The 20,284-nt window shown below is 42.7% G+C and overlaps 1 protein-coding gene, 1 long non-coding RNA gene and 1 pseudogene across 16 annotated transcripts in view; 1 reads left to right on the top strand and 2 right to left on the bottom strand.

Moving 5' to 3' along the window:
• LOC137098137 (disks large homolog 1-like) overlaps nt 1-2,664 on the bottom strand; it is a 100,607-nt gene extending 97,943 nt beyond the window's left edge. For 5 of the 15 annotated variants that reach the window (XM_067474016.1, XM_067474011.1, XM_067474012.1 and 2 more), the window contains exon 1: nt 1,729-2,658. In XM_067474016.1, coding sequence (XP_067330117.1) covers nt 1,729-1,747 — 19 coding nt within the window. In that variant the 5' untranslated portion in view covers nt 1,748-2,658. Of the gene's footprint in view, nt 1-1,728 lie in introns of all 15 variants that reach the window. The other 10 variants (XM_067474010.1, XM_067474019.1, XM_067474018.1 and 7 more) reach the window with 6 other exon arrangements.
• Nucleotides 1,131-10,841, top strand: LOC137098139 (uncharacterized). Its single transcript, XR_010910564.1, has 3 exons — nt 1,131-1,403; nt 6,833-6,991; nt 10,569-10,841. It is a non-coding gene; the product is annotated as an uncharacterized lncRNA (long non-coding RNA).
• Nucleotides 10,842-11,154: 313 nt separating this feature from the next.
• LOC137098469 (neoverrucotoxin subunit alpha-like) lies at nt 11,155-18,770 on the bottom strand (annotated as a pseudogene).
• Between the last annotated feature and the right edge of the window lie 1,514 nt (nt 18,771-20,284).

The raw sequence follows: 20,284 nt of genomic DNA, 5'->3' as shown, positions 1-20,284 counted from the left end.
AGGTGAATCGGGGACACGGCAAAGCAGGGAAGAGCTGCTGCACATTCATTCTAATGGAAACTGATCGGAGACACGATGGCAGCAGAGTGCAGCAGACAGGCAGAGCTGCAACGGCTTTTCTGCAGAAATAATCCCACAGTACTGAGCTAAACTGGCTGTTTGCAGATTTCAAATAGGTGAATAATACTTTAAAATCCAAATGTAAAAGGATTTAAGAGTGGGGCCACGTTTTAAGGCAGCAGAAATGGAGTCTGGTTTGTTTAAAAGAGGCTTTACTCAACAGATAAATAAAAAGGTCAGTGTATCATAGGAAAGCGTAAAGTCACGTTTGTGTTTAAAGGGCATGAAAACCTCAGATTGTGCTGCTGAAGAAACTATTTCTGTCTAAATTGTCTCAGACATCTCAGACATTTGTGATGTCTTTACGCCCACATCAGCATGTTATCTGATTTATTTAGTTAAATCAAACTGAACCAGATGCTCTGATGCCCTATAAACCTAAAGCTGCCGTGTTGGTTCCCTCTGTGCTGAGCCTAATTCACCGGCTTGTATCATTTATGATCGTGTCCAGTAAATTATTTATTAATTAACAGATAACAGTCAACGATTTCAATAGAAATTCATTTGAGCCAAAGCTACAGTTGGGTTTTTTCTTCTTTGTGAGAATATTCTTAACCCAGCAACTAAAGCAGTAATGTAACAAGACGTCACTTGTAATTCTACTTTTGGAAGAAGCTCAACAATGAAAATGCTCCTTTTCAATTTTGGACAAATTGTTTGGTTCTTTCCTTTTAGTTGTAACAGACACTTCCATGTTTGAGATCCTGAAAATTAACTAATTGATTAAACAGCATATCACTGCTACTTAAGGTAGTTATTTTAATTATTTTATATTGCTTTGGTGAAACCAAAAACTGGTGTTTAGACATCAGTTCTGACCGGAAAATACCATTTAAATACTGCAAACCTTTGTCTCTTTTTGTACTTGATGTAGTGACATTGTAAGGATAAGTATAGTCAGCCTGCAGTACTCTACTAAAGTAAAAGTATTGGTCACAGTTTTACAGCATTTCAAGTAAAAACTTTACTTTCAACAAGTTGTCACGTTGAATTCCCCGTAATATTGGAACTGAATCGAACCACTAGTAAAACCACAATAACACACTAACCTGAACCTGGAAAGTCACTGTCAGCTAATGTCAAACGTTAAAAGCAGGAGTAGCAGTAAAAGCACCCAGATGATAGTACTCAAAAGTACAAGTATACGCTCATTTATACTTGGGTACAGTACTAACGATACTTCCCTCCGCTGCTGTTAACTATTTCGCATCATGTAAAATATTATTAAGTACCGGTTTGTCTTAGTCAGACGTGGAGATCGCCGTGGGACCGTGGGAGCCCTGGTAAATACTTTATTAATCTTTGAGTTTATTTTTAGTCGGGCTCGTCTCCAGACGAGGTGCCCCACATACAACTTGGTTAGCAACGGCGGCTAACCGGCTAGCCCCACTTTAACTCACTTCACCTGCCCGGCACGGCACGGCCCGGCTCGGAAAGGCCGAGAAAGGCCGTGAGGACCGGTCTTTATGTCCACTCACATCCGCGTTGGCGTGTGTTCGCTGAACTTTTATTTCTTCACACGAGGCTGCAGTTTGACTTTCCCCCAGCAGGCAGCCGCTAGCCCAGCTAGCTTGCTATGTTAGTGAACGTGAAGCGAAAGCGGCTTACCTTTCTTTCTGACTGGCATGGCTCGGCTCGGCTCGGCTCGGCTCGGCGTGGAGCTAGCGGTGCGTTAGCCACATACACACCTCACTCAGCACGGCTTCCTATCAGTTTATCCGCCAGTGAATCCCCGCTGTCACCGCTCCAAGTCGGGGCTGGAGAGGAGAAAATCCCTCCACGACGACACCAAGTTCCCCTCCGAGCCAAACAAATCTCCAAAGTCCCCGTCAGGGGAGAAGCGCCCCGTCCAGCGAAAATAACAACACCAGGTCTCCGGGGACAAGCAGGAAAAAGGCTTCAAAGTAAAATCCCACAGAGCGAGCAGGAGCGTGGAAGAAGCTTCAGTGCCACCGCCGCCTGTTACCCGACTCTCAGTCTGGCACTTCCCCGCCACACAGGCTCCGTGCCCCGGCGTGCACCGCGCTGGCTGGCCGCAGTTGCGCCACAAGACTGGTGGAAAAGTGTAAATCTAGTTTCCAGCAACTGAGTCCGTGTAGAAAAACACCGAGTTTCCGAGCGGACTGCGTGCATGAGCTGACCGCTGCCGCTGCTGCTGCGGTGGAGAAAATGAGCAGCTCCGGAGCTTTGATGCTTATTCCGAGATTTAAAAAAAACTTCCAGGCTGGTGGCACCTCAGCTCCAGCCCACACCGACTTCTCCTGCAGCCTGCTGTTGGTCACTGCACAGACCGCCTGCTGCATTCGTGTCAAACTTCCCCAAGTGCAAATCCCTCCTCTCCTTCTCCTCTTCCTGCTCGTTTCCTCCTTCTCTTTTCTTATTCTACTCCTCCTCCTGCTGCACCTCCCCAGGTTCACAAATTCCAAACTTTCCTCCAAAATGGCGTCTCACAGAGCTGGAAATGTGAACCATGTGATTTCCAAACGCCTGTCCCTCAGACCTGCCGCCCAATCATGCAGCTCACCTACAAGGGGCGAGGAGGAGGCGGAGGAGGATGGAGGAAAAGTTTGGGATCAGGAGAGAGGGAAGGTGAAAGTGGGACAAAAGAGACAGGGAGAGGAGAAGTGCATGAGAGAAGGGGAAGGTGGAAAATAGAAACTGAGGAAGGAGAGAAGTGGAGACAGAAAAGTACAAGTACTTGTAGTACTAGAGTAGTACTACAACTCTGTACTCAAGTACTGCAGGGAACAAATAATTTCTCAGAGTTTCTAACTATTAAAAAACAAATATGTTGATAACATGAGGGAACAAGTTCAGTCCAGGTTTGTTGCTCGTAAATACAGTTTCTGCAGAAATTTGAAATGTTCCAGTCTTCAGTCTTCAGGTTCACTCGTGTACAGATTCATGGAGAGAACTATGTTGGAGGAAATACAGCAGAGAAATTCCACTTTTTAAATGGAAAAAGATTTATAACAGAGAAGAATCTTTCAAATGTGCAGTGATGAATTAAAACAAAGGCAAAAATCAGTGTGAGCCTTGGGTGGAGCTGATTTTACCACTTTATGTTCTGACAATAACACAAGTGTCTGTTAGGTCAGTAGATTCTCCTTTAACTAGGGCTTCAGGTACAAACTGAAGTACACGAGTAAATACACAGTTTGTTACTTTCTGTGTTTACATGTACATGTAGTCATGTCACAGACACTTTTATCCAAAGCCTCCTAAAAGTGAGGAGCAATCTAAGTCGAGGAGAAAACAGTAAAGCAAAGTGCTGTGAGAAGAAGTGTTTCTCTTTTATGACATGCAAGTGCGAGAAACAACAGATTGAATGTTTGAATAACTTTTTTTAGGTGCACAGTAAGTTGTGGAAGAGTTCTGTCTTTATTCCGTTAGTTGGATATTGGAAGGGAGGCTGCTGAGCGTGCAGAGTTTGTAGCTCCTTTCCCCATAGGCTCTGATCTTTCTGGTGGTGTAAAGGGCAAAGCTGCTGATGCTGGTCATAAATGATGATCCCCAGATTTCTGTCAGACTCAGTTGGGGACGATCACTGAAAACCAAGTGTTGATGCTGATGTTGTGTTGTACTGAAGCTGTGGATAAGAAGACTAGAACATTGAGTGACTGTCCGTCTTGTAAACTCTTCTATGCTCAATCTTTGATAAAAATGTTATGTTCATGGTTCTGTCTCTGGCCAAGCGTATCCCAGGGCCTAAATTCTATTCCAATATAAATGAACTGTTTGTAGGAATTTGCACATAGTAACTATCAGATATGCTGCTGAAGAATACATGATATTAACATTTGTAACCTCAAAGTAAAACAGCAGATACTTGATCTGTTTATCGAATTCTGCTTTAATAACCTGACTTTGGTTGGTTGGGCCAGAGCAGCATTATGTTACTTTACCTTCCCATATTTCTGTGTGGGGTTTGGTTTGTCTTTTCTTGTCCTTTGCATCCCCAATTGAAATAAATCAGATACTGTATGTTAATTAATTTTTTAGAGTTTTTCTTTCTTTTCCATTAATGCTGCTGTGTGATGAGCCTCTGCAGCTGTGTGTGACACCAGGTGTAATGTAAATTATAGTTTTGCTGTTTTTAATAAATTAGTTTTTCAAGCTCAAATTTATTTATTTTTTAAGTGTGTGAAATCTGCTGCTGTTCCTCTGAAGAGCCCCCTGCAGGTCAAAGGTCGGGCACGAAACAAACCCATCCTTTGTTCACCGTGAAGATGAAACGCCATTCTCCTCTTGCTCTTTGTGTCTCTTCTCTCGTGCTGATGCGAACCACTCGAAGCTCTGGCCCAGATTAAAGCAGCAGTTCCAGTGAAAGGAGGAGGCCTTTATTTTTAGACGCTCATGGTTAATGAATGGCCTCCTCGCCTCCTGTCTCGTATCTCGTGATGTTCACGTAGAGAAGCAGAGGTCTGCTGTGCTCTCACGCCATCGGCTGCCTCCTCAGCGATGACCTGGGTCAAAAGCTGCTGCAAAAATAATCTACATTTAGTGCAGAGTAAAACAAATGAATTCACAGTCAGTTTGTAGAGGAAGATGTCACACTGTCAGATGTTAGTCATTAACCTGCAGCAGAAACATGGAAACTGAGCTGAGGTGTTTTTCACCCCACATATTTATTAATGGAACCAATGCATTATGGGAAACATGAGCAAAGACAGGTGAGAGACCCCCCACCTCTTCTGTCCAGGGCTCCAGACTTAGGGTGCTGGGCAGTTTGTAAACCAAAGTGAGTCCTCTGACTGAACCAACGAGCAAGAGAAGCTGTTTCTGATGACTGGTGGAGAAGAGGAGGTCTGGTTATAAATGCTGTGGCTGCTGTGTCATCAGAGAGGCAGCGGTGGCCTTCTGCTCTTATTTACATCACACCAGCTCCAAGAAGCTGTGAGAAGTAACACTTCCCGATGAGTGTTTTTGGACCTGCATCCACCAAAACCTTACCATTCAGATCCAAGACGTGATGCTGTCCAAAGCTTTGTACATGCTCGACACAGTGTACACAGCCTGAGGGTGTGAGTGTCAAAAGAGACATCAAGTGTGTGGACTGAAATGTGTGGTACAATCATGGGAGACCACAGGGACAGTCAAATGCTAGAAAACCTAGAAAGCTATGGCAAACATCCAGGAAATGAATTTTGTCACAGGGCGAGGAAGAACACGGAGCGGTGGTAACATCACTTCATCCAACTTTAGTGGTTGATACCACTCCCATGTCTGTGCAGTGAACACAAAGCTGCACCCAGTTAGCTTAGCTTAGCCTAAAGACTGGACACAGGTGGAGACAGTTAGCTCAGCGCTGTCCAAAGGAAAGATAATCCACTGATCAGCAGCTCTACAGCTCGGTAAATAACATGCTACATCGTGTTTGATTCATCTGTGTGAAAGTTTAAAAAGAAAATGGAAATGTTTGCCAAGATACACACCTGTGTGTTACTGCAGGACTGTATCTACCTTTATTTTTCTTGCCTGTAAAAAAAAATTTGATCTCAACGAGATTCCTGATTCCAACAAAAGTCAAACATGTCTGTGTCTCTCAAGTTTAAAGTTATCGCACAGAGCTGACCGCTGAACCATGGACTCATTCATCTTCCTTATTTGAAGCCTCACTAGCTGCAACAGAATAAATGCAGTTACTGTCTGACTGATCAGTAAAAGATCAGTAAAACAACACAAACAAATCAGAATACTCATAAACTAACAGTGGAAAACAAGGTGACAAGTTTAACAAAAGTGAAAAAGTCATCAGAACAAAACAAAAACATGCTGATTCTGACGTCTGAGGCAGAGGACAGTTCTCGTCCTGCAGTTTGTGTATGTGATACTGAATGATGAGCAGTATTCTCTTCAAATTGGGTTCATTTCCTAAAAGATGCATATTTAACAGAGGAGCAGCCTTGAATGAAGCCTCAGGCCTCAGAGGATGGAGAAGCTGCACAATCAACTCATGTGCTGCAGGTGAATAAAGAGCAGGTAAAACCTCGGAGCCTCTGATCACAGCATTTTACATGTGAATGGTGGGATCAGGATTCACTGATGCAGCTCCTTTTTAATTATAATGAGGTGTTTTACTTTGGATTACTCATTTTCAGGAGTATTTATTTGTATTTTTCCTCTGTGTGTGTTTTTGTATTCCATAGTTTTTTATGTTTTCAGTAAATATGATGATGTGTGATGAAAATAAGAGCCAGACTGGAGCATCAAAGCTCATTCTGTGTGTGTGTGTGTGTGTGTGTGTGTGTGTGTGTGTTGTAACATGTGTCACGGGCTTCAGCTGCCAAAGTCCAGATTTATGCCAAGATTAGTTATGAGCATGTTGTCCAGATCGGGCTGAAAACCGACATGACATGTGCAGTAATCACATTACAGCGTGAGGCTGCGTTCAGATCTCACACTGCAGGTTATGGTGCAGATGGACGAACAAATCCTGATCAGCACACGAGCCGTCAGTGGTTTCACTGTACACAGGTCCCCCAAAGTTCTGATTTGTTCCTAAATTCCCGAGTGAATAAAACCCAGAGCCACGTAGACAGAGGGCCTGCAGCGGTGAGGGGTCAAAAACGACTCTTGAGGCTTCAATACTTCCAGGAGGCTGATTCCGATCCACTGTTTGCTATTGAAAAAAGCAGGATGTAGCACAGCGTGTTGAAATATTATGTCATATGCACTGAAAAACTAAATATCATCCTATCTGCTAAAACAGGCTGTGGCTGTTGGTTCCCAGAACCATTTGAAGTCACCGTGGTCCTCAGCTGTAGATGTTGTCCCACACTGAGGCCAGTGCTGCTGCAGCTGTTCTCGTCACACACACCGCAGTAACAAAGGGACGTGAAACCAATGACGGAGCTGCATGATGGCACAGGTACCACAGAGAGACATACACAGAGAGACAACCATTCACACCTACGGGCAATTTAGAGTCACCCATTAACCTAACGTTCATGTCTTTGTGGACACAGAAAACTGCAGCTGTTTTGTTGTTTGGTGGACTTGAACATGTGACCTTATAGCAGAATTAACCGTTCCACCACTGTGCTGCCCAATTTTCTAAAAACATCACCTAGATTCAAGTGTATTGTTTTGTAACAGAGGTACTGTAGTAAACTCAAAATATTCAAATGAAAGTTGAAATACTAGCCTTAGTAAAAATATTCCAAAGTAGTACCATTTCAAAGTTTTTCCTTAAACTCAAGTACTACGTATGTACTTTAACTCAAAAGGTATCAGTACTGCAGGAAGTGATTCCTGTTGAACTTCATGCTGTTATCAACATAAATATACATTAGTCCAGATGTTTTCCACAATTCTCCACAAATCTAAAACGTTCAGAGCACAGAACAAGTTCAACACTGTTCAGTAAATATTTGTATTTTGTCCAGCAAAAACCATGTGACTTGTGGTAATTTTGGCTGTTTATGGATATGGTGGTGTCCTGTCTCCTGCTGCTGATGAATATAGCAGCAGACGTACAGTGTCTGTGGACGGACAGACAGCCCCAGTCAATCCTCAACATCTGCGCTGACAACACCTGGTCAACAACAGCAGCAGGAATATGAGACAGAGGTTGTGGGTCTGACTCCAGCCTACGGTCGTCCTGTGAGGGAATATTAGAGTCATAAGGATGAGGATTATTAAATGATGTAGGTTTACACAGTGCTGGCTGAGTCAGGGACTGGTGGACTGGGGCCAACACACAGAATCAATGTGGATGCACAACTCTATACATTGTCCCGTCTGGAACACAATGGTACAACAGCGTGTCTGAAACTGTTCCACACTGTGTGTGTGTGTGTGTGTGTGTGTGTGTCTTGGCTCTCCTCTGTCCTGGACTTCCACAGGACCTCGTTGGGACAGAGTGTGTGTCATTAAACAAACGCTTCCTCTGTTAACTGAAGGGTGCATCAGCATTTTGGAGCTTCAACAACGTAGCTTTTGTCAGCGCTGACGGCTCTGACCAGACGTCTAGAATCACACTGTTGTTCCTCGCTCACCCCGTCTCTGTCTCCCTCTTCTCCGTCCTACAGCATTCGTTTCTCCCATTGTCACCTGAATGTCACTGATCCACGTAACACGCTGCAGAGAGGGTCCCGAAAAAGTTTTTTATGTCTGAGCCCAGTTGTAAATTTTACCATTTACAACAGTCAAAGTACAACCACATACAATCATCCATCCATTATTTGTACCTGCTTATCCTGTGCAAGGTCGCAGGGGGGGCTGGAGCCTGTCCCAGCTGTCATAGGGTGAGAGCTGGGGTCCACCAAGGACACGTCTCTAGTCTGTGTCAGGGCCAACACAGAGAGACACACACAGACAGACAACCATTCACACTCACATTCAAACCTGCAGGATAAACACAGAGAGAACACGCTCACTCCACACACACAGGCCACGGTCGGTCGGGAAGCGAACCCACAACCTCTAGCTGTGAGGCGCCAACCACTCCACCATAGTGCTGCCCCACATAAAAACACCAAACAAATAAAAGACCCCCATTTTTAACCCTACTGAAGTAAAGGTACAGAAATATTAACAGTAAAAAAGGGTAAAAATGGCATTTTAATGTTTTATTTTAGAAGATTTATCAGGTTTTCTCTTTGTCATTATGAGTAACTGAGTGAAGACTGAAAACCAGGACTTATTTGTCTTTAACGACTAAAGTCAGCTAATAGATTTAAAATCGGAGCCATCATGTTAGAAGTCGTCATTATCATCATCACTGAGCACGTATACATGTGAAATAGGAAACTTGTCCTCTGTGGTGGACAGTAGGGGGGAAGTGTCCGCATAATTGACGTAATCGATTAAGAAAATATGTCAATTTAAGTATTAAGCATCGTCGCAAGCAGGGCTCAAAATGAACCCTGTCCCATTGTCCCGGACAGTAAAAATTACACCTGATTGCTCACGTGCTCACTGATACATAACTGTGACTATGACGTCAGAAATCTGTTGATAATGAGTTTTTAAAGAGTCAGATATTTTACCTGTTGTACTATTTAAACGATGGAAACTGTTCCATCACATTATGTCCGTCGGAAGGTGTAAATAAAGCCATGCAGAGCAAACTTTTCATTTGAGAACATTTGAGTCTTTATGTAGTGTTTGTTAAAAAGATGCTCAGTTAGTTCAATTATGAATTTCTGGTAGATCAATATAATTTTAATATTAGAGTAGTTGTCTCCAACTGTCTCCTTGACTTCTCTGTCCATTTGTCCTTCAGGGTTTCAGAGGCCGTCCTGCATGGAGCTGGAGGCTCAGTAGTAGCTGACCTGCTTCACTTTACTTCAGCCTGTGTTTATGGGTGTTTTCATTGCTTGTTTCTTGCTTTATGTGACACTCAACTTTGAATGTGTGATGCTCAAAGAATGTAGGATCATTTTATCTGTTTAAAAAGAAAATTATTGAATAACAAAATGAAAATAAAAATGATTGACAATTTCAAATTTTCATTTTTAGTAAATCAGTTATAGTGTTATAATATTAATTGAAAAATAAAAAGGATCTTAATATCACAATTAGGGAAAAGGTCGGACCCAAGTGAGGAGACTGTGAGAGGGACTGAACTCAAACACGTTTATTGATACAAATTCAATGAAAAACAGAAATGGCTCCTACGAGGAAGGTACAAAGAAAAACACGACAGGTGACAGAAAACACTGGTTCACAAACGAAGACGCCACACGTCTAAAGAAACCTCTAACAAAAACGAAACACACTCAACCATCAACCCGACTGAACACTGCGGAAATTAACTTAAAGAAAAGAAGACGCCAAACTGATCAAACGTCGACAATAGAAGTGATACACAGGAAACAAAAACACTCAGGGATAAAAATAAGACACAAATGTGAAACATACACTACTAAACCAGAATGAACACATGGGAAAAGACTAAGGAGACTAACAAACAGAAACACACCAAACCTCAGACCAAAAGTTGCTTGAGACTAGAGTCCAATTCACGGAAGTCAGGTAAAGCCAGAGTTCAGTGTGTTGGCAAAGGGAGAGATGAGGATCTGACAGGGAACTGTGGGGAAGGCTGGACCGAAATACTGAGGGGACCAGGTGCAAACCGTGAAGAGGGATAACGAAAGTTAAAGCTCATGTCAGATGTAAAAGTCCAAAGGCAGATCGTGACACTTAATCATTTATAGGTTAACTGATTCATCAAAAACAAACAAACAAACAAACAAACAAACAAATCAACTAAAAAAATAATAGTTAGGTGCAGCCCATAGTGGACAGTGAGAGGGGAAAACCTGGGGAACAAGCACTGAGTGTCATGCTCCTGCAGACGTCTGCATCCCAGCCTGATGCTCTTCCCACTCATCCACCAGACCACATAAATGTTCACTGACTAGACCTCAGCTGATCACATCTCATGGACCATGAATACCTGTTTACTTGACATACTCTTCCATGTTGTTCCTTTGTTGCAGGTCCTGCCTGTGGTTGTTCAGGGGACCTGCTGCTTTCTGGACACATCCCACACACCTGTTTGGCATTTGACTAAAATTCATTTTCACTGCGCTCTGTGTTTCACAGACTTTGAACCTTTACATCCTCAGTTCTAACTTAAGGTGGGAAGATGTAAAATGTCTTTAAGACCCTGAAGCTAGTCCAGATGCCACTGTGTGGACTGAGAACCTCCACAGACAAGATGCCAAGACTGCAACAAGACAGAAGCCTGTTCTTCACACACAAACCTGCAACAGGTGAGTCCTCACCTTTGTTTGTGGTTGTAAAGTAAAGAAGTTGTTGTTTTGTTGTAGAACCCAGAATGGCTCCACACACTAATTTTCAGACACTTCGGGGTTAGGATGAGCTGATTTAATTTGGTCAAAGCTCCCTCTGCTGGACCATCAGCTGAACTACTTGGAGCGTGGAGTATTTTATAGCGTGGTTGTCTGAACAAAAAGCTCCAGCTCTACCGCACAGTGACTAGATTATACTGAAACTCTTAATGACTCTTAATGGCATTTCCTTGGACAGAGCCTCACAATAAAAATCATGTTTATGTTGCATATATTTATTTATGGTTTGTTTAAAGTTACAATATGATCAATACAGTTGTATCGTGAGTAACACAGACACCAAAACCGGCCTGGACAACACCTCAAGTTTTCAGTGTTTGACAAATCAGATCAGATCCATGTTTTCAAATCTTAATAATGGTAGATTAATATCTTAGTCATTCACCATAACATTGAGATAAACTGCTTATATGTGAACAAACAAACAACAAACATTTCCAGACCAACTCAAACTCTAATTGTGAGAAATTGTGGTTCAGATATTAATGATCCTTTCAGGATGAAGTGAACTGGTGAGTTCTCTGACTTTTCATGCATCACCATCGTCAGGACAATGTTTAATTTATCCTAAACGTTGGTTTGTGACCAAATATGCAAAACTAAAAACATTCCCTTTAGTGCCTCATCTTCATCAATCCATCCCAAAGTTTAAATTTACCGTCACTGCTATGTTCTGAGTAATAATGAGTTAGTTTCAAACTGACTTCCTGGATCAGGCTGCAAGAAGTCATTAAGCCATTAAAGACAGGATGTGTATAGTACAAACATGAAACAGCAAAGCAAACATGATAAACCAAGGATGCATCTTTCTTCTGCCAGCACATCACAAGTTAAAATATCATCCTGAGATTATAGTATTAAAATCTGTTGGAAATGTAGATGTTTGATTTATATCACAGACAAAGAGAATAATGTGCTTCAGACAAGGCAGGATTTAAGCTTTTATAGAAGAAACAAAGGTTTGATTATACTTCTGAATTAGGGTAATATTTAGTATTGTAAAATATGCTGTGTTCATGTAAAATGTGATTTAACATGTCAGTTTAATAATAATACAGAGTGACATCATTATTAAACAGCATTCATGTCATGGCAAAAATGACAATATCAGGTCTTAGACACCTCAAGTGTAATCAGTAAAGAAGCTTCAACATCCAGGATGATTTTTAGGGTTTGATTATGTTGCAAGAGAGAAGAACATCGACAGAGTTTCAAGTCTCCATCCTATGCAGTTCTAAACTTCATACATCACACATTAGTTTTATAACTTTCTGTTGCTGGGCTGAACATTCTCCACCCTCAGGCTACTGCTCACAGCCATTTTCTCCTTTTATGGAAACCTTTTCCCTTTTTAGCACTTTGATAAGCAGCTGTGAGGATGAAGTGACTCTGGGTCACTACAGTGTGGGATGGTCTGCTGTTAGACAATGACTGCAAAGACTTCAAGACAAAACATGTATATGGGACAAAGTTTGTTAAGCATTTTAAACATTCTTCAAAACTACAGTTTTACAAGTTGCCATTATAACAAGGTAAAATGCTAAGAGTAAAATGTAATCATTTATCATACATGATTTTTATCACAATTCATCAGGTGTGAAGTCACATGTGGATTGTACCTTTTACTGCATCTTTGACTCCTTACACTGAAGAACATGCTCATGTTTTGTTGGATCAATTAACTACACAACAGTTACACCTGACAGTTAGTGGGTGTAAATATTTGGTCACATTCCAACTGAAAAGCTATAAAATGAAGCATCGCTGTTTCGTTTTTATAGTTTCCAGGAGACAAACCCGTATCTTCCAGCCAGGTTTGGCTTCAGATTTCTCTCCCTCAATGATGAGGTCAACGTACTCTGAAGTGGTGAGAGGATCTGGTTTCTGTGCCTCCTATTTGAGTCTGTTCAGACCCTCAGCAGAGATCTCCAACTGTTTCTTTAATTCAGCCCATACAACATCACGTTCAGCCCTCAGTCTGTGAGTCAATGCCCAAACAAGATTTCGATCCTCTGCAGCTTTCAGGTACTTTTCTTTCAGCTCTTTTACTGTTCGGTTTTCTTTGACTTCCTTATAGTCCCACCTGAACTTCTGGATGAAATGCACATTCCAGTAACACTTTCCTGGGCAAACAGTACAGCGGCCATCACTGCCCAGTGTAGCACAGCCTGTTTTACCGTCGTCACCGTGAGGATAGTGACAAGTCATATGACACTGCTGACAGTTGGTGAAGAAATCTTCAGTGGGTGAAACATCAACTTGAACAGGCTTTGTCACAGTGACTTCAAACTCAAAGATCTTATTTCTGCAGATTTCTGCCTCATGCTTATTCAGTTTTTGAATTGTCTCATTTATCTCCTGGAGCTTTGCCAACTCATCTTTAACCTGCTCCCACAACAGTCCAACTGAATTCTCCAGCTGCTGTCTTTCTCTGAGGACTTCCTTTGTCAGGGTCAAACTTTTAGTGTCCATGACATTCAGAGCACCAAAAAAACCTCTTTATGCGCTTTGTTCCTCTTTCCCAAAGCATTTCTTCACAACTCACATCTTCATCAGTGTCAACATCACTACCTGTGTTGTTTGCCACTGATGATTTGTTGCGTGCAAAAAGAGCTGAGTTATTGAATCTGAAGTGAACTGGCAGCCTGTCGTCTCTTTTAGGACATGGGACACCTGAAGTATTGATGGCCTCTAGAACTGGAAGGAGTTGTCCATCTGTGAACGTCACCAGAACCCTGAAGTTTTGTGTAACATCTCTGTCAAAGATTGAGCGAACAGCATCAAACAGATCTTTCTGTGTTGGTGTGAGTTCTGCTAAAGCAGCCTGAACTATCCTGATCGACCCAAAGAGCAGAATAGTGCAATTTTGCATCAAGCTGCTTTTGCCAATGTTGTACCTCCGACAGCCACTGACATGCACATCTTCTTCTTCCAGAGGCAGTTTGTAAATTGAGGGAGATTCTGAATTTATCCTTTCACTTGTACATCTGTGAACTTCTGCAAGACGTGTAGACAGTGTTGTGCAGATTAAAACACTGATGCTTTTCTTACTACTGCCAGCTACACCACAATCACATCTGACCCTGACAAAATATTCTGTCTCTGAATCAAGCTCTGAAATTATTGCCTTTTCAGGTCTTGACATTGTTTGGTTCCAGTCCAGATCTTCCTCTTTCACCCTGTTGTCTGTTGTAGCGTACTCCACCACGTAGCTCAAAATGTGAACATCCTGTCCAAGCTCAGCAGCTTTCTCCCAGCTAACTAATATCTCTGAAGAGTTTGGTTCAACGTTTGGTTCAGAGTTTGAGGTTTTCCAGGAGGACTGAAGGGTAAGGTTTTGTTGGAGCCACCGACTTCATTGGCTGGTCCAACACCTACTGAGGTCACTGCTCTGCATCTGAACATATACTCTGTGTTGAGCCTCAGCTCGCTCACTGTGACTTCTCCAGGTGTTGATGCTGTCTTTCGTTGCCATCCATCCTCTCCACTGACACAGTACTCAACAGAGTAGGAGCTGATGTTCTCTGCTCCAAATCTGGGTGGAGAAACCTTCAGTGTCACACAGTTGTGGTTTATGTCACTGATTGTCACAGTTTCAGGTTTTGAAGGAGGCTCAAAGTTCTCACTGACAGAAAATCCATCTTTATAAAGGTAGATGCTTGAACCTTTCTGTTTCTCATCCTTTAAACCCACTGTCAGGAACTTAATGTTCTGGTTCTCCTTGTTGGCCTCTGCAAAATCACTGAAGACCTTTGCTTTACTCCTAACTTCATCTAATGCTTCTTTTGAGCTGTACCACTGTCCCTCCTCTACATCATGAGTATGTGGATGTTGAGGGTCGTCTGGTTTGGTTCTTCCTTTTAAGTACTCTGATAGAGCTGAGAGGTACAGGTCAGGACTTCCCAGTGAGGTGAAAACAAAGCACACAAGTTCTACACGGAAACTTTCTTTGTACAGATGATTCTGAGATGGGACGATCATTGTGTTTTTCATCGTGTTGGTAAAAGACTTTAAAGTGTAGATTTCTCTCTCTTTACAGTTCATCCACTCACTCAGGTTTCTGTTGTTGAATGGAGAAGAATGTCTCTTCTTCAGGAGGTCCACAAGCACAGTCTCATCTTCTCCTCCTCCTCGGATTAATGGAAGCTTCTTTCCCAAGGTTTGTTGGAATTCTAATCTGAACTCAGAGCACCTTTCTTTAAAACATTTAATTTTCTCACCAATCTGTGGGAACTGCTGGACAGTGGTAGTTCTGATTTCCAGCTCACTGAGGTCCTCCAGGACTCTTTGTGCTTGCTGAACTAAACTTATACTTATCCGACGAACAAGTTTAGCAGCAGAAGAATCTAAAATTGTCAGAGGCTACAACTAGACCTTCATTGGTACAGCATTTTCTCCGTTGGCTCCCAGCAGTTTGGGCAGACTTTGGTAGACTTCTACAGCGTCTTGAAAGGACGAAGGAGTTTTCTGAAGGGAAAAGTCTCCATAGAATCTGCAGGAGAAATTCTCAACATTTGCTCTGTCCTGTTCTTCCAGTTTAAGGGAACCTTCACTTGTGGTAAGTGTGGGAATTTTCTTGATCATCACTTTCAAGTTGCCCTGAACATCTTGATGATTTTCCTTCACAGACACCTCACGGTCAAAAACAAAGAAGGCTTGTGCCCCATAAAGAACAGCTGTGACTACATGTGTTGCTAAACCTTTATCAAACACATATGGATGTTTCACATTTCCTCTTCCAAGATGATTCATTGACAGCTCTTGGACCTTTGTGGTAGCCTTGTACTTCAGTGTAACTCTGGCCTGATTTCTGGAAGTTTTACTATCATTTAGGTATTTAGCAGATCCCTCAACCTCAACTACTCCTGGCAAAAAACTCGCCTTCAGTGAAGCTTCAACATTTAGTGCTGATGATTTATCCTCAATTGATTCAGATGCAACTATCTCAAAGTCGTTATAGTTCTGTTGTCTTTCTCCTATGTGTTTAATCAGGTCATCACGGTCCCACAGTGTCATTCCTGCAAGAAAAGAAGAAAAAGAAATCAAATTCAATTTCAGTTTCCAGAAACAGTAGATGTGTTTTTCTGTTAAAGAAATTATTTTGTTAGTCCTGAGCTGAGGTGTGAGTAGGCCTTGGAGGTGATGTGGCATGAGACTAAGGGTCACTGGTGCTCTGTGGCTTGGGGGCACTGTGGTTTTTGGTCTGTGGTTTAGACTGAGGTCTATGTTTCCATCAGAGCCCCTGAAATAATAAGGGTCACTTGGCCAGTTAACATGACAAACACTATACGCTACACTCCTGTTGCTGGGTCCTAATTGGCCAGATCCAACTGTCCCATTTTGAGAAAAAGGTGAACCCAAGAGCGATCAGAGACCAGGACTGAGAATAGTTAAAAGGGATTATTGGACAAAAAAAAACACACCACAATAAGGTGCAACAAAAAAACTAAAGCCACTCAATAACTAAACCAAATCAGGAATATTAAACCAGAACAGGGTCAGAGAAAGTCTGGGAAATTCAACAAGGGCATAGCTACGAGAACAAATGTAATGAAATGTGAGTCAAGCTATTGAAGTAAGAAGTAAACCATGAGCAAGAGGACATGAACTAGTGGATCTACATAAACAGGGCGACTACACTAAGGGAATGACCAAAGCTAAACAGGATCAGGACTAAGACAAAAAAAAAACTAAGCACAGAGAAGAAAAAGAGAACTAGAAAAAGCTAAGAGTGAACATGAGAAAACTAGAGAAGCTTGACATGAGTGTACAGAAAGGAAAGAAAGAAATAGGAACAGGACTAAACATAATACACAACCAGGAGTATGTACCACAAACTACACCTCAGTCTAAAACAGCCAAGTCCACACAAACACAGAATATATTACTGTGATATTTGTATTTGTATTTACATTTAGATTTAGTCATTTAGCAGACTCTTTTATCCAAAGCAACTTACAATTGAGGTACAAGGCGGCAAAAATCTAAGTCGAGGAGAAAAAAGTCAAAGCAAAGTCCTATAAGAAAAGGGTTTACATTTCATGAGATGCGAGTGCAAGAAAGAGCAGAAAGGAAGTTTTATTTATTTATTTACTCTTAAACAGGAAGTGCATAGGAAGATGCCGAACAGTTCCGTTTTCAGCAGTTTTTTAAATATCTGGAATGAGTTTGCTGAGCATGCAGTTTGGTGGCTCCTTCCACCATCCATGATGTAGGGTCTGGCCTTCCTGATGTTGTAGAGGGCAAATCTGCTGCCCTAGAAACTGAAGAGATGTGGTCTTTAAAGCTCAGTTGGTCACTGTACATCCAATGTTGATGCTGATGTTGTGTTGCATCGAAGGTCTGGGTGGGAAGACAAGGACTTCGGTCTTGGAGAGGTTGAGTTGAAGATGTCTCTCTCATCCAGGCAGAGATGTCTGAGAGACAGGCAGAAATGCGTGATGAGACAGTGGGGTTGTACGGTGGAAAGGACAAGAAGAGCTGTGTGTCATCAGCATAGCAGTGATAGGAAAGACCGTGTGAGTGAATGCTGGAACCTAGGGATGCAGTATAGACAGAAAAAAGAAGAGGACCAAGAACTGAACCTTGCGGCACACTGGTAGAGAGGCTATGGGAGGGAGAACCATGCCCCTGCCAGGATACCTTGAAGGTTCGTCCTGATAAGTAGGACTGAAGCCAGGCTAGAGCTGATCCAGACATCCCCAAGTCAGAGAGTGTGGACAAGAGGATCTGATGGTTTAAGTAGGACTGAAGCCAGTCTTGACCAGAAATGGAGAGAGAGTTCGATAATTCTCAACAAGGGAGGGATCAGGAGAAGGCTTCTTGAGCAGTGGGGTAATCTGGGCCTGCTTGAATGAGGTCAGAAAGGTGCCTGTTATGACAGATCTGTTGATGATTTGTGTAATAGCTGGCATTAGTGCAGGTGCCACTTCTTGAAGAAGAGTGGAAGGTATTGGATCCAGAGAGCAGGTGGTCGGATGGTTAGAGAGGAGGAGGGTGGATACATCGTCCTCAGTCAGAGTTGAAAATGAGGATAGCGATGCAGTGTTGGAAGAAGTTAGGAGGATGTCATCATCTGGAGGAAAGAACTGTGAGCTGATGGCTGCCACCTTGTTGGTAAAGAAGTCGGCAAAGTCGTCAGCAGTGAGAGAGGTGGAGGTGGCTGGATAAGTGATTTGAAAGCAGAGAACAACTTTCTGGTGTCTGAGGTGTTGTTGAGCTTCTCCTGGTAGTCAATATTTGCCCTGGTGACAGATTCAAGCAGATCCTGATACTCAGCAAGAGCAGATGGAGTCTTGGATTTGCACCACTTCCTCTCAGCACTCCTGAGCGTGGTGCATTGCTCACTGATCCAGTTGGTGAGCCACGGATTAGAAGCTGAGGGACGGTCGGGTCTCGAAGACACAGGGCAGAGACAATCCAGACACGATGAAAGTGTATTGCAGAGGCTGTCTGTGGCTGCATCTGCATCGAGGATGGAGAGGTCCTGTGTTTGGGGCAGAGTTGCAGAGACCACCGAAGAGAATCGGTTCGGGTTGAGAAACCTGAGATTACAATGGAATGTTAAAAGTGTGGTGGGAGAATGGGAAGGTCTATGGATGAAGACTGTGAGTTGAATGAAGAAATGATCCAATAAATGAAGAGGAGTGACATCTTGGTCCCTCCTGTTGTCTGTGCAGTTCCGGGGAGGATGAGGTTGAGGTTGTTGCCAGCTTTGTGGATCAGAGGAGTGGAGACCAGACTCTGCTCTTCTGCACACATATGACCAAACACGTCAGGCGCCCTATGGTTTGTCCAGTTGGATATTCAGGTCTCCCATGACGATGAGAGTAGTGCCATCTTCAGGGTACAGGGAGAGCAACATGTCCAGGTGTCATCGACAAGAAGTCCAGTTCCACCCCTCTGACCTGATGAGTGAGAAGTGTGAGAGAAGGCTGGAATGAAGTCGGCCTTGTTCACTGCAGGCTGGCAGTTCCACAGGGCAAAAGGTGGGAAACCAGTCTTCTAGTAGGACGCCATGTCCTGCGTCTGTGAAGAAGAACAGGGATCTGCTTAAAACATATGGTAACACAAAGAGTAGAGAAACAGAAGAAGTAAAGTGTGGTTTTGATGTCCTTGCTCGGTGGACTTGTGCAGGTAGACTCGTTAGACTTTACACAGTCGGTCTTCACACCAGACATCTGTGAAGCACAGTGGAGGTGGTGTCATGGTTTGAGCTGCATGGCTGCTTCTGGAACAGACTCACTGATCTTCATTGATGATTGAACTCATGATGGTAACAGCAAAATGAATTCAGAGGTGTGGACAAATGTCTTTAGTTAATTAGTCCACATTATCTTTGATATGAAGTGGGCCCTGATCTATGGATGTGCTGCGTTGGGCCACACCCCCAAAATCAGAGCACTGACCCAGTCATTCACATGTACAGATGTACATAGTAAAGTAACTCTGGGAGAAAACTGAAAAAAGTCTACGGCATACTGGGTTCATTCTTTTCTTTAACATTATTAAGAACATCAGTTATAATGTGGTGGCTGATCAGTGTAAATCTGTTGAGTGTAGAAATGTTTTATTATTTGTAGCTTTAAGATAGAACCTGAAGAGTTTAGCTCTGAGCTAAAAGAGGTTCAAACAAATATCGTATAACTAAAAAAATAAAGCAACAGATCTGAAGTGAAAATGGGTTTTTAAAAACTGTTGATCCATCAGCATCTGTACTTGTGAATTCTTACCAGGGACCAGTAAGTCTCTGGGTCTCTGAAAAGAGGGTCTAAGACATCCAGCAAAGGTCCTCAGCCAGACTCAGACCCTGGAGGCTGTGGTAACGTGACCTGTGCTGTTTCCTTTTGGCAACATGAGAACAGTGTGATTTCACTGTCGATTCTGTTTGTTGTGCAGAAAACAACAAATGTCCTGCAGACACACATTACTGAATAACTGCAGCCACGTACATGAACGGTGTACGTCCTCTGTCTGCAGACACATGTCTCCATGCTGGTACAGTGTTGAGGTGATGATGCAGCAGAGTGTGATGCTGATGTCAGGACGGCTGCATCTCAACAACAACCATGAGCAAGCAGAGCTATGTAGCCAATTCCACACACACACACACACACACACACACACACACACACACACACTATGTAAAAGCTTTTAAATGCCAGAACTCAGAGTCACATCCTTGTAAAAATGTCTCATTCAGCAACTGTTTATTTTAAGCAGGTAGTGAAATTAGTTTTATTAAACTATGGTCAGATCAGAATGTAAACGTGACAGCGAGTAGAATAAAGTGTGAAACTAAAGTTTTTAGCCAAGATCTGCATTTACTGCACGAGAGAGCA

Source organism: Channa argus, chromosome 14, assembly GCF_033026475.1.
Source record: "Channa argus isolate prfri chromosome 14, Channa argus male v1.0, whole genome shotgun sequence".
Lineage (NCBI taxonomy): Eukaryota > Metazoa > Chordata > Actinopteri > Anabantiformes > Channidae > Channa > Channa argus.
The sequence above is the reverse complement of the archived record's forward strand: the minus strand, read 5'-3'. Positions and strand labels throughout refer to the sequence as shown.